Below are 14528 nucleotides of genomic sequence, written 5' to 3'. Positions count from 1 at the left end.
GTAGCTGAAGCTACATCGAGGCGAGCGGAGCATACATATCAGAACGTGGCCTACGGTATCCTCAAATAAGGGGGCGTGCCTGGGAGGGCTGAGCCACAGGACGGTGTGCCTTTAGTCACGACCACAAGTCTTCACCAACCCACTATGCGAAGCACCAAGTCATGACCGCTAAGGTGTGATAACAACCATAGGGAATTAATGACAAACGAGAGGCGGGCCAGACCCTGTATGGAGAGGACAAAGACAGAGATGCGCATGACCACTGCTCTCGACAAGCTAGCACGGGACGTGTTACGGAGTATGGGGAGAAGGCGTACGACCTGCTGTAGAATTGTTGGTAGACTATTTAAAACGAAGATTTACTGCGTGTATTGAAGGTCGACCTATTGTGACTGTGGCCGTTATTGTCGCGGCCCACGGACGCGGTAGGGTGCCGACTTCTTCATGGCGTATCTGAACTCATCTGCAATGCTGTCGATAAAGGCCGAACCACCATAAGGCGATGAAGCAGTACCGTCAGCTGCCGAGACCCAGGCTGCCTGGCTTGGGTGATTCATCCAGAGGGGTGGCGAAATCTGGTTTAAAAGGCCCCATAGCCCCTTGTACTGGAAGCCTTTCTACCATCATTCTAATTCTGCATTCCACGTGCTTGCCAAAACCAGAGGGCCCTCCTGTTTGTACTGTCTATACTCCAATGCCATCCTTAATGCTTATCCGTCACAGCAACATGACCGACACCAGCAGGCCACAGTTCGCATCGCACAACAACCTCACTCACAAGGTGGCGCTTTGGTTGGACAAGCGCCAGGGCAAGAATACATGCATCGGCTGTTGCCAGTCCGGCAAGCCCTGCCGCAACCCTCTAAGCAAGGAAAAGCTGATGTCGGCATCAACATCCCTCAATCGACTCTGCTCCATGGCACCCAGCAACCCGTTGGCCAGTTCTGTTTTCAAAGGGGCTGTGGGATCAGTAACAAGTATCTGCTGCTTACAACCGCTGCTTATGACAATTTCCGCTTGTATTGGTGCTAGGTAGGTTTTCATGGTGACTCCCACGATGGAGTGATCGCTCCGGGGCCAGAAGCATGGCGATGTGTTCAGTAGGACCGCCACCCGCTGTGGCGCCTTTAGCTATCCAGAGCGTAACCCAGTGTCCAGAGCTACGTTCGAGCAGATAACCCCTGGTTCTGGTGACTAGCCACTTCGGCTTGCCCGTAGCGTTGTAACTAGAACCTGATAAAGCAAGAACTCCTCACGAACATATCCATCAATTTCAGCTGGTGTGGATAATCGAGAGAGCTGTAGTACTCCTGTGCCATTAGGTACAAATCACTGAACTCCATAGCTGTATCCTCGTGCTGTATGTCTTCATCCTCAAACTGGCACAGTAGTGCTTCGAACTTTGTTAGGACGTCGGAGATGCCTTGTAAAAAGTCAACTACTATACACCCATGTTCAGGCAAGTAACGCACTATGGGATGACATTTCGGATGATGGGTTTCTGGGCTGACTCGAAAATAGACCAGTTCCTTGCAGTGCAGCAGTGGCGCTATGACTTGCAAACCTGTTTGTGTTCAATTTATTGTGCGCGTGGCTAAAAAGATGAAAGAACGAAAGAAAAAAAAAATCAAGATTTGTCCAGGAAGGAATCACTGGCTTATATACTCTCGCGGACTCTCGGGTCTCTGGGGTTGAAGCTTGGGGTTGTTTACGAGCTCGCTTCTTCATACTTGGCTTGACTACGATGGGCGTGGCATGATATCACTCGCTAGTTCACAGCCATCCATTTGTGGGAGTCAGAGTGAGACGAACCACTGCAGTATTAGATGTCTTCACCCGCGCCAAGGGTATAATTTTACTAACGATGAGCCTTCTCTTCAGGTCACCAAACCGCTTTTGAACGATATCCTCGCCTCTCGAGGATGGCTATAGGCTTCCTTACATGCTATACACACCCACGTGTACATCCACTGGCAAAATGGCTCAGTGCATGTACATCCACTTATGTATAGCTTTATTACTAATCCACCCATCCATTTAAGCCTTCCAGTGGATGGATGGATGGATGGCGAGCCTTGATGAAGGCTATTCAAAAGAGGTTGCTGTGGCGGACATGGCCGCTTCCGCCCCATCAGGAGAACGACAGCTCGCCATAGACACTTGTTGTGCGTTTGGAGGTTTGGAGGAAGAAAGATCTGATATAAAGGCCGTGACGTCGATCTAGAGGAATCGATAAAATACCCATCACGTGAGGCGACGAATGATGCCCACGAATGCGTCGCCACTGCCGCGATAGTATATTACAAGAAAAGGCCATTGACCTGAGGAGATACTCCTCTTTCGTAACTCGCCTTATTTCTTGGTAAGCCCCAAACCATGGCCACAGTCTATTCAGAAGATACTGCACTAGACATCGCTGAACCCATTCTACTACACCCTGAAAGCCAAACCCGAGCCTGCCTAACGTTGTTGTACGACGTCCATGTAGTACTCCACTCGTCATTCCACTCTGCCACTATCCTCTGCCTCCCACTGCGCATTGGCCTTTTCGATCTTCTCATTGCATTTCCGCACAGTCGTTGACAGCCCGTCGATATGATACCGCAGTACGGCTAGCAGCGGAGTGACCTCTCTGCTCAGCCCTCGGAAGTACAATGCCTCTTGCCGTAGTCTCCCGTTCTCCCGTGATAGCTCCACCAAGCGGTCATGTTCGGTCGTAGGTGTCTTCAAGCTCTGCAGGTGGTCGGGGTGCATGTCGAAAGCCGTTGTCATGCCCCCAAGTCTGTGGATCTCAATGTCGACTAGGGTCGGGGAGTACGGAGGCTTCTGTGACTGATGTTTATGGGGTCTTTCTACCATCTCTCTGGAGGCAGTGAACGAAATGGGGTCAATCTCTACAGTCTCGAATAATTATAGCCGTAAAATACATGATTTCGATGAGAGCTGCAATGCATCCTATATACGGTGCAGCTTCGTCCTGTCAGGTTGGAGACAGTTGAAAAGCGCCTGTTTTGAACGCCTGCCGCCAGAGCCAGCTCAGAACCGAGGATACTACGAAGGGGTACCTTTGAATAAGAGTTGCTACAGTACCGTAGCCGTTCGGTTTCTCGAGCCGGATCGCCTCCTATTTTGTTTCTCAAGCCTCGCCGCTCCCATTGGGGCTCTACGGCTAAACTTTATCTCCCGTCGTGTACCCATAATTGCTCGTCGAATCGATCTTCAAGAGATGTCTATCAATCGAGCAGGCATTTGCGCCGGATAAAACACACCAACTCAATATGATCGTGCCAGATCACGCTACGTGTGTGTTTGTGGTCCCAATAGCGGCTTCATTGGGCTCTCCAGGACAGAAGTCAGCCATGGAAGGTAGTGTCCCCTTAGTCCATATGCATGGGCGCAGGGACTTGGGCGTGGGCTACCTGAGGGAGGCCGCTTCGTATAGATCTTCGGGGTATCAAATTATACAGACACACAGGAGAAATGGCATGACTGGGTGCAAGCCAGGCTAGTCAAATAGAAGAGAGTCATTCTATTGAACACAGTCAAAGAGGATGATGCTAGATTATGCTCTTGAGGCACGCTCACCTCAGCCTCATATTGGTCTTGATTCCTTCTGTTCCCAAGCCGAGTATCGGCGTACTCGCAGTTCTACTGGGTCCATAATTCTTTCTCGTGTTTCAACTATGTCACTAGCTATGGCTATCAGCCCAGCTGTGAACACTGATGTACCGAATCTGGTAGTTTGTTCTCACCTGGGCTCAAGGATGTCATCAGAACGCGGAAGAAGTCATCTTCAGTGACGACTAGCCGCCATTCGAGCAAGGACAACATCTCGGCCTCCATCAAGTTGACATCCAGTAGAGTGAACCGGAAACGGACCGTTCCACAAGACCAACGACTGTATCGGGCCCACTTCTTGTTCTTCGGCGACCAATCGTATAGATACTTATTCGCTACTATCAGCGCAGCTAGGAAGATACGGTACGTTGTACATTTGAATTTGCGTGTCGCCAACCTGAGCTTGCCTTTCAAGCCGTGTAAATACTCCAAGGTAGCCAGCAACGTTAGCGGGTTGGTGTTGGAGGTCTTCACCAGATGGGAAATGAATCGTTGAAGCAATAATGTTTCACTATCCACTGAACTATTGGAGGGGTCTCCAGCCCATCCTCGGCAACACCTAGAGGCTTGATGAATGCCAACTGCATCCGGCAATGTTACGTGGGAGAGGAGGTCGTGGGTAGTACGTGCTAAAATGGACGTCATGTCTTCGGTTATAGCGTCTAGGCTTAGTCGTGCAAACGCGGTCGTAGTCATGGCTCGTTTGGTACCTGATTGACATGAGGGATCCAACCCAGTTGCCATAATTCTTACACTGCGACCTTCCTCACTCACCTAAGCCCTAAGGACGCAGATCTGACGAGATGCCCATCTATATGAGTTGGAAAACTGCAACCATACTATGGCGCTTTTTGGCAATTTTGAGACAGGAGTCAACTTTTACCTAGGTCGACTTTTAGTGCTAGATGTGCCTACTGTGACCCGAATCGGATAGTTATAGTGTACACGGCAAAAGCCTATTCAGGCATACGTCGTCAATAATGTCGCTACCCAGCTGGTGCTGTTACGCCATAACAGGACCAGGGGAGCGGAATCCACATAAAAGCGCCTTCAAGACACGGTTCTACACAAGCTTTGCACTAGTACATACCGTACAGAACTATGGTCGCACATCGCAGCTTTTCGTCAGGATAGATTATATATGACGAAAGGAGGCATAAAACATGGCAACGCAAGATCTTACATCAGCTTTGAAAGGCTTGGGGATCCGAACACATTGGTCATTGAATCTAGTCGTAGCGCGGGTTCTCTACACTCTGCAAACGCCTAATGCTGTATTCCATGGCGTGTTAGCCGAGAACAAGGGGCGTTTGCTGGAGGGCGGGCCGAACGTGGACTTGCTCTGGGTATGCGAACGAGATGGTTCTGTGGCCGTATGGCTGGAGGGCCAGCAGCGGCCCGCAATCAGGGAGGGCAAATCAGATCATAATATGGATGCGGTGATAGGGCACTATGACCCCAGAAGTGGAGTCCTATACTACTCTGTAAAGTGGATTGGGTACGAATGCCCAACTTGGGAGTCGGAGCAGGATCTAGACCAGTATGCTGCTTTCCTGGACCAGTACTGGGCTACTTTGCAGCACCAAAACTGATTCGATTGAGTGGTTTTTTGTCTGGGATAGGGGGATGGAGTACTCAGAGGCGGAAGTACTGCTAGCAACCAGCTTTGGTCCATATGGTATTCTAAAGGACACCAAGGTACCCGCATATCTAGCCGAGCAAATGTATGATTTTCTGATATTGATTCTCATAAAAGCGGCTAGTTGGCTGGATATTTAGGGAGCGGTAGCCTTAGCCCACCGCGACGTGATTCTCAAGATGTGCTTCAGCTGCGGACATTCGCCCAAAGTTTGCTTGACCCGGCCACTTGACCACCATGCAGCACGCCATCGCCGTCTTGACTACACTATCGGCAGCTGCTTCGCCAATGCGCAGCCGGACGAATGCGACAGGCTGCCAGGCTGCGACCCTCGGCAATTTTGCTTGAGAGATCAGGAACTTCGACCACAAGGGATTGAATGCACGAGGAAATGTCAGCTTCGACCTGTCGAATCCCGCGTTGTCCCACACATCGCAATTTAGTGCATCGGATAGCCAGCCGTTCGGCGGTTTCTATGGTACCATTTCCTATACGTGCGCCGATGGGCCAGGGGTTACTATCACGCAGACGACTTTCGACTTCAGTGGAACTTTTTGTATTGCATACCTTCCGCATTTCTATCTTTCACTATTCACTACTCTGGGCCAAAGAACCGGTAGGCCTGGTTCCATTCTACGACATGGCCCTCCAACAACTACCCCTTCTGGGGGGAACACTATATGCTGCGCGTCTCATGTTTCGTCATCGGTTAGGAGACAAAATTTTTGACAATATCGAACAGGCCTTGGAATGTTAGTCTCTGGGCGGCTGTCGACGACTCAGTTCTCGGCGGCAACAGCTCCTCGCACCTGGACATGGCCGTGGCGAAGAACGAGGCCGCGTTTTCCGGCTACCTGGACGATATCACGCTCGGTGGCGCTGGCTTCGCCTCGCAGCAGACCGTTGGTTCCTTGGACTGGGACCTTACCGGCTATGACGGACTGCTCGTCTCCGTTGCCCTATCTGACGGCAAGCTGTATACCCTCAACCTGAAGGACATATTGCCCACAAGCGATCGCGAGAGTACTTTGCTGTACGAGACCAGCTTCACGGTACCCGGTAGCACTGTCGGCTCCTCCGGCATCCAAAATGGCTTCCTGCCATGGGCCAATTTTGCGGCGACGTACAGGGGGAGGACGCAGCCTGATGCCAAACCCCTGAATACCAGCACCATTAAGACGATCAGCTTGATGATGAGAAGGTACGTAGTAGTGTCAACTGATCCTGATCCAATCTCGTTTCAAGAGACGTGCAAACTAATTTCGATATCCCTTTCAAGTTATTTCGGAAAGCAGGAAGGCGCTTCTAGTCTGACAGTCAACTCGATTTCGGCTTCCTATAAAGATCGTTCGTAGTAGTAATGACTCGCAACAGGATTTATTGTTATTCAGTACAAACTCGGAGCTATGGCTGCTCCGTGAGAAGGGCAGTAACGCAGTTTCACTATCGAAAGTTAATGTTCATCAGCACAACGAGATGCGATAAGCTGTTGCTTGTTTAAGAAGGCTTCGGCTGCATGTGCTTATCTCACCTATAGTGGCATCTGTAGATGAATGATGCTTTTGGTCATCCTCAGATGCTCGGTTACATTTACAGGCCTATCAGTAGAATAAACTCAATATCGCAGTCCGGCTACTTATAGCAAAATCCCATCAGTTTTGATATGTTGGAAGTCTGCACTAGCAAAGCTATCAGGGGTCGTATCGTTGACTCCTTAGCATACACAGAGCCCGCGAGGTCCCCCGTCTACAAAACTAGTAATATTTCAGCATCGCCACTACAAGGCGGGCTCAAAAATTACTGGAAACCTGGACGCGTGAATAAGGTATTGGCCAGATAGCTCATGTTCCACCCATCAAGGTACGGTTGAGCAACTCTGGAATAGGGGATCATGAGCGAATTTCTCGTCCACTACGATAGGCCCATTCCTTGCAAGGTTGCCATCGTTACGAGCACCACGGTGTCGAAGAGCTTTATCCTACACAAATGCAAACCAAAGCAGTAGGAAACGCGCACACAGACTGCATCTCAGTCTAATCACCTTTTTGCGGGCGCTCCCTGGGCGGCTCATGTAGTTGTCATGATTGCGAAAATCAAATAAGGCGCTCTGTTTACTAAACTAGAACATCACATATCGTGCTTCCACTCCGTTTGGCGTAGATGGTCCATCCTCGTTACGACCACCAGGATTTCCCAATTACGAAGCGCTCCCCCTGGGTTTTGTTCGGAAGATGCGTTTTTCGGGCACCGAGACACCGGCAGTAGAGCTTCAATGGACGTCACGTTACACTAAAAGCGGCTCTTCTTGATAATCGCGCAGACGTGATTGGCCGCCGGCCCGATCCGCTTGTAAGATTGACTATGGTCAATCCACATTAGACCGCTGTCACGGCTGCCCATAGCGTGGTGGGTAAGACGACACAACTATACGCCCGAAAAGCGTCAGCGTCTTGCATGTCCGTGCGCAGGGGGAAGAGGGCAGAAATTGGGGCGATGGGGACAGGGTTATCCACATGTAGACAGGATGGGACGGGCCTCCGAGCCTCAAGCTGGATCCATCGTTGTGCGGGGCGGTATATTCACCGTAATCTTGGTTCGGATCATCCGCGGCGAACGTTAGCATTCAAGAAGTTACCGAGCGCTTCTCGGTACCGATCGACTCAAGTCATTAGAGTTCGTGGGGCTCTGCGGAGGCCATGCCCGAATCTCGCTTCTTGCAGGGAAGGCCGCGGGGAGGCGGACAGGCACGGCTCAGATCCATCATCTTTATCATAGCAAGGAAGCCGACAAGCAGCCGATTTGTCCAACAATTATATGCACTTTTGACCCTACCCACTCTCCTGCAGGCAGATAATAAGATTAAAGTTGTTACCAACAAATCAGTAGCATACAGTGACTTGTTGCTCTTTGACATTCAATCAAAGCCGTCACTGGTTCTTGGCGGGTTAGGGGGCCTGAAAGTACTTTTTGCGCTACTCGGGTTCCAGAACTCCGGGCTCCTAGACTCGTTACCTCACTTTGGACAGGGGCCTTCGTCCATTCCTCCGTTTTCTGCATGGGCAGTGAGGCCCGAACACCCCAGAGAGTATTATTCCCGTCATGGGAACGGCACACTGACAGCGGAACCATGTAGCCGAATCCCCCTGAAATAGAATGCGCAGCATTATTTCGTGCATCCCCGGTTCTATCAAATTCAAAATAATGAGGCACCATAGTAGCGACTATCGGACCAGCTCGGAGAATATGTGCATAGCCTGGCCGGAAAATACACCTGATCACATCAGATCTTAAGTGGGACTATACTAAGCCCTGTATTCCAATCTTAATAACTCTATAGCGAAGCACTTTGAATTATGCTTTGACCATCATGACTGGCAACGAAGCGTCACTTTACGTGGCGGGAAGAACTCCTTTCATCTGACGTTGTATGAGGACAATACGTGTATCGTGTGTCTTTTCACAAAGAGCTAGAGAGATGGTCATTTCCGAGTTGCAAAGCAAGAGAGCCAAAACGAGGTAATTCTAATCCCTTTTAATGGTAGAAGGATTAGAATCTTATATAGTAACAAAACTTGTGCAAGAATCCCTAATAATGTTCTGAGTGTGCTATGAATTGAAAAACCGTATCTTATCGCCCCCGCCTCCCCTCCCCCGGTATCAACCGCTCGCCGACTGCATCCTGCCTGGCTGCTTTACCACGCACCCCCTATTCTCCCTCCAGCAATCAACCAATGAATGATCCACGTCGTATTATTCGGTCATGGGCGCCTGGGTGTTAAGCAGGATCGGAATTGAGCCCGCCGTGGTCACGTTCCAGCCGACTTGAAATAAGGACTGGCCATCCACTTGCACGGGGATCGCCACCCACTCCGCCCCCATGTGCTTCTCGTTTACGTCCACGAAAAGCGTATTACCAAAGAAGAAGTAGCCAGTTGTCATGGATAAGGCATCATCTACGGCCTCGGTGAATGTGGCCAAGCCCGTGTCCTTCTTGAAGGCGAAGAAGCTGGTGCGAGCGGTGGTGTTACCTTGCGGTGTCGACGAGGCCGTCAAGGTTCGGCGTTTGGAGACGCAGGTGACTATTGGTATGACAGATGATGGGTTGGAATCGTGGAGTTTCTCGGGGGTACAATGATCGGTTGAACGTACAGGTCAGATTTTGAATAGAGGAGCCCGAAGGGACCGACGTGATGTTGGTCAAGTAAGCGCTGTCTAGATTCTCTTAGTTAGCCACATAGACCTTAGGCATACATGTGTTCCTGTACCTTTGATTCTGACGATGGGCAGGCCACTAATGTCGTTGCCGTAGGCATATATGGCCGAGTCAGACACATCAGGGTGTCCTGAGGGCTTGGCAGAAACGCCGAGTGCAACAGCGGAAAGAGCAAGGGGCTTGAAGAGCATCTTGAAAAAGTGGATGAACGAAAGTATGGTTTGTGTGTAAGAGATGGAACAGTCAGGTTAGCAGGTGACTCAGGGTGTGAATAGGAAACGGGCGGACAGATGGGTGATACTTATCAACTGAACAAGGTGAATGTCATTACTAATCTTTTCCAGAATGAGGACGGGACAAGGCGTCAGTTTGCCAAAGAACAGGGATGGATTCCGAACCTGGCTCCGAACCGGACTCCGAGGAATGCGCATAGGCGATTACACATGCCGCAGTCATCTCATCGCCGCTCGACTTGGAGCGGATATCAGCCACAGTCTTGGCGTGGGTATGTCACATCGGTGTGGGGTTTAGCTGTTCTACGAAAGTCTTGGCAGGTTGCAGTTCAGGAGACGACAGCAAACTTGGCGACGCGAGTCTTTTTGCGTCTATCACAACTGACTCGTTCTTCTCGAACGGACACTGCGGGTGCTACTATAGTCAGGGGTCCGTGGTATTACAGCAGATCTACCGCGACCCATATTTCAAGCTACCCCTGTCGAGCCGCAAATATCACCCTTGACGGCACCCTGAACACCACAGACCTCGAGGTTACAGGCCGGCAATTACGATCAGCAAGGGGATGGAGAGGCTCACAACTTTCTGCACGACCCCCAAAACATCGGGCCGACCCCGATGGGGGATTACGTAGCGCTTTTTATGGCGGTTCTCGAAGGAAGGAAAGCAGATTGCCTGCTTAATGCAGAATAAGCATACTTCCCTGCCAGGTCGATCTGCAGAAACGAACATAGTTGTCGGAAAACCTATACCGTGACATCTGGAGAAGACGGTGAAATGGAAAAGAAACGCAAATCAGACGATATCCATCTAATTAGGCTTAAAAGAAGGTTGCTCCAGGAATGATGGCTTGTCAGATGGGACGACAAAACAAACAACTAAAAGCACGTTGTGTTGCATAGTCGCAGCAAGGATGTTTAAGTCAACCGCTTTGCCGCTTTGAGTAACGGATTCGGCGCGCTTGGTGCTCCTATTGGGTGGATGACTTCGTATATGCAAAGCGGCTACCGCACTGGGGAGGCAACAAAAACCGCACCAAAAAGACACCGAAGGGCGCTCTGTGCGTCTATTGCATAAGTGGCTTGGTCCGTGGAAAGTGGAAATACTATCATATCGCATCTGACTGGAGAGAAAAGAATACCAAGGAAGACCCCTGCTCAGGCGCCTGAGCACGCTCCCCACCCTGAAATTACGGATACTATCTATACCCCTGCTGTGCTCGTGCAGACGCTTCGGAATACTACACTGCCCTACTGAGAAAATGTGTTGTGTTATTGGCCTACGCATGGGTGAACCGAAACCTGGTTCATCATAGTCGTATTCACATATGTAACGCACCTGCATACAGAGAGGATTCACCACGCTTGCATCCCGAAGGCATCAGGCCATGGCCTCCTCGGCCGACGATGCGACAACTTTGGCGTGAAGAGGATGATAGCCAGGGCAGGGAGTGAGGCCCTTCTTTGGAGTATAAGACGTCGAGGGGAAGACGGCGTCGATATGTGGGGGAAAAAGAAGACGAGCATCCTCAACTCAACACTCATTCCCTCCCTTCAGCTTCTTCCTCTTCAGTTGCCTTGAGGCAAGTGAACAATCATTCGCTATCATGTTCGCATTCGCTTCGTCCCTCCTTCTGCCCTTGGTGGCTGTTCCCCTCGTTTCCGGACATGCCATCAACCCCTTTACATCGCAATTTACACCGCGCGCTGCATGTCAAGGCAACACACCCCAGACCCGCTCGGCCTGGTGCAATTTCAACATCAACACCGATTACAGCACTGAGGCTCCCGACACCGGAGTTACCCGCGAGTACTATCTCGACCTGACTGAGGTCCAGATAGCACCTGACGGCATCAGCCGCTATGCCATGGCCATCAACGGCACCATACCCGGGCCGACACTGCACGCCGACTGGGGTGATACCGTCGTGGTCCACCTGCGAAACTCGCTGAAGACTTCGACCAACGGCACCAGTCTTCACTTCCACGGCATTCGCCAGAACCATACCAACGACAACGATGGCGTTGCCTCCATTACCCAGTGCCCTTCGCCGCCCGGGACCACCTTCACCTACAAGTGGAGGGCCACTCAGTACGGTTCTACCTGATATCACTCACACTTTGCGCTGCAGGCATGGCAGGGCGTCTTCGGCGGCATCGTCATCAACGGCCCCGCGACTGCCAACTACGACATCGACCTGGGTATGCTCTTCCTTAACGATTGGAGCCACCGCACCGTAGATGAGTTGTGGGACGAGGCCCAGGCCAAAGGCCCCCCCAAGCTCGACAACGCTCTCCTCAACGGCACCAACACCTTCAACAACTCGGGCGTCATAACTGGTAAGCGTAACGCCGTGGCCCTGGAGAAGGACAAATCGCACCGCCTTCGGCTGGTCAACGGCGCTCTCGACGCGCATTTCAAGTTTTCTATCGACAACCACACCCTACAGGTCATCGCGATGGATCTGGTTCCTATCAAGCCCTTCACCACCGACGTCGTGAGCCTCGGTATCGGTCAGCGCTACGATGTCATCGTCACTGCCAACCAGGAAGCCGTGGCCAGCAGCTTCTGGATGCGCGCCACTCCTCAGTCCGCCTGCACTAATATTGCGAACCCCGCCAACGTCAAGGGCATTGTCACCTACGGCGCGGCCAACCCTGGCGGCGCTGAGCCCACGACCAAGGGCCACAGCATCAAGGATAGCTGTGTAGACATGCCGGCGGCGTCACTAGTACCTCACATAAGTCACCAGGTCGGCTCCAAGGCCTGGAGCTCCGAGAACACTGTCGCAATTGGCATGAACAACGAAAAGGTGTTCCGGTGGTACATCAACTCAACTACAATGATCGTCCACTGGGGCAACCCAACGTTGCTGCAGGTGCACGACAAGAAGCCATTCGAGAAATCCAATGCCAATGTGCAGCTGGCCACGGCCGACAACCCCAAGGACGACGACTGGGTCTATGTCGTGGTCCAGGCCGCGCTCGCGCTCGCCCACCCCATCCACCTGCACGGCCACGACTTCTACGTCCTGTCCCAGGGCGCGGGTCTCTACCAAGAGGGCGTCACCCCGCTGAACCTTAACAACCCGGTCCGCCGCGATACCGCCATGCTGCCTCAGGCCGGCCACCTGGTGCTCGCCTTCAAGACCGACAACCCGGGCGCCTGGCTCATGCACTGCCACATCGGCTGGCACACTAGCCAGGGCTTCGCCCTCCAGTTCGTGGAGGCCCAGGCCAAGATCCCGGCCACCCTGGACAACAAAAGGCTCAAGGACACCTGCAAGGCATGGAACGCCCACCAGACTGCAAAGACCGTCAAGCAGGGAGACTCTGGCATCTAAACATGGTTTCTTTCTCATGTAACTGAATGCGTGTTTTTTTCTTCTTCTTTCGAAACTGAGACAAAGATTTTGCTTATGTTAACGTTCGGCTTAATATTTTTGGTGATATATTTTATGCATCATGATCTTGTATTGTTTTACTAACTGCAGTAGAAAAGAGTTGAATTGATATTGGGCGTTATGACTATTTGATATTGTCACTGGCTGAGTTGTGTACTTTGCCTCTTTCGTGAGCTTTCTTGATATTGCTAGGCTTCATAAATGGTCTTATTATTTACGTTAGTGGCTGATACCCAAGCACTAGAAGACGTTGGTTTTCGAGATGTTTATTATGACACTTCCTCCATAGTACCTCCTGGTGAGCTTGCTCCTATCTGCGCTGAGCACTGTAATCACTGGACCAGAAGAGCTTTCCCCCTGGGCGGAAAACCGACTGTAGACCCGCTCCAGAATTGAATCCTGCTGGTCACCGCGCTACATCGAGACTTCTAGCCAAGATATTTGACAAGGTTTACCGTTGCCTGACTCGCAGTCAGCGGGCGCCTTATTTCGTTGGAAACTATGGAGAAGTGGTAGAACCCGTGATATTGGCCGATTATATACGTCTTTCCGTACTTTACCGTTGTACCTGAGTATTTACCTCAAGATACACACTCCTTGGTATCAGAAAGTACAGCGCCTAGCGAACCATTTCGAAACAGCCGAGGATGCTCGACAGGCCTCGATCATCTCGATAGCGAGGGTGCCGTGGTCAAAGGCAAGTCTGTCATCTCGACGTGATCCTAACCTATTGCCAATAAATCTTATAGCTCTATTGGGTTAACAGCTCGAACTCTAACCGAAAAAGAAAGAATACAGCTCTTAAAGCCCGCCTGCAGTGGGAGCGATGACGGACCGAACCCTAACGTCCCGTGTTTCCTTTATGCTCGGGGGGTTTGCCAATGATGAAAATGCGGTAGCCCTTTAGTATCCGGCCTTTTATGTGTAAAGCTTGAGACCGAAACTGCACGGCATTTTGCTGTTTGGCTTGTAATATCTGACCTGATTTGGAGCGGAATCTCCGCCGCTCACGCTCCGGAATAGTATGTAACGTCTCTCACCTACACATGGGCCACCGCCACATATGGGCCACCGTGAAACGATGCTCTTCTATTATAAGACAGCAATTTCGATAAACTATTATGACTGTTCTGATGCTACTACGATACAGCTTTCGCCGTCACTAGGGTTTTCAGGCTCGCTAGATTCGTTCGTGCTGCCCTCGACTTCACCCACTTCGATCTGAGTCCTCCGAGCAGCCTCAATGTTGGCGAACTTGGAATTAGGGCTCATTTTAACCTTCCTTCGCTTCCTAGCCCTCCTAGCCTCCACCTCTGCCTCTAGCCCCGCAACCGGGGTGGACGATAACACTATACAGGCGCCAGTTCTTTAGAAGCGCGGACTGGGAGACGCATAACGTACGGCTTGTCTGGTGCAGCCCA

The 14528-nt window shown here is 51.2% G+C and overlaps 4 protein-coding genes across 4 annotated transcripts; 2 read left to right on the top strand and 2 right to left on the bottom strand.

Annotated features, from left to right (window-relative positions):
- Positions 1 to 2499: 2499 nt before the first annotated feature.
- PG985_005817 (uncharacterized protein) lies at positions 2500 to 2754 on the bottom strand (the record flags this gene model as incomplete). The annotated part of the gene is made up of 1 exon (XM_066825586.1): positions 2500 to 2754. The coding sequence occupies one exon, from the start codon at positions 2752 to 2754 to the stop codon at positions 2500 to 2502; it is 255 nt and encodes an 84-aa protein (XP_066688746.1).
- A 3143-nt stretch (positions 2755 to 5897) lies between these two features.
- PG985_005816 (complex I intermediate-associated protein 30) lies at positions 5898 to 6742 on the top strand (the record flags this gene model as incomplete). Its single annotated transcript, XM_066825585.1, has 3 exons — positions 5898 to 5965; positions 6015 to 6458; positions 6649 to 6742. 3 exons carry the CDS (start codon positions 5898 to 5900, stop codon positions 6740 to 6742), a joined length of 606 nt encoding a protein of 201 aa, XP_066688745.1.
- Positions 6743 to 9007: 2265 nt separating this feature from the next.
- Positions 9008 to 9661, bottom strand: PG985_005815 (uncharacterized protein; the record flags this gene model as incomplete). Its single annotated transcript, XM_066825584.1, has 3 exons — positions 9008 to 9336; positions 9407 to 9469; positions 9523 to 9661. The coding sequence occupies 3 exons, from the start codon at positions 9659 to 9661 to the stop codon at positions 9008 to 9010; spliced, it is 531 nt and encodes a 176-aa protein (XP_066688744.1).
- Positions 9662 to 11310: 1649 nt separating this feature from the next.
- PG985_005814 (multicopper oxidase) lies at positions 11311 to 13047 on the top strand (the record flags this gene model as incomplete). The annotated part of the gene is made up of 2 exons (XM_066825583.1): positions 11311 to 11727; positions 11836 to 13047. The coding sequence occupies 2 exons, from the start codon at positions 11311 to 11313 to the stop codon at positions 13045 to 13047; spliced, it is 1629 nt and encodes a 542-aa protein (XP_066688743.1).
- Between the last annotated feature and the right edge of the window lie 1481 nt (positions 13048 to 14528).

Source organism: Apiospora marii, assembly GCF_038362585.1.
Source record: "Apiospora marii strain CBS 49790 chromosome Unknown utg000003l_segment0_segment0, whole genome shotgun sequence".
In the NCBI taxonomy this organism is placed as follows: domain Eukaryota; kingdom Fungi; phylum Ascomycota; class Sordariomycetes; order Amphisphaeriales; family Apiosporaceae; genus Apiospora; species Apiospora marii.
Note: the sequence above shows the minus strand (reverse complement) of the source record. Positions and strands in the feature narration are given on the sequence as shown.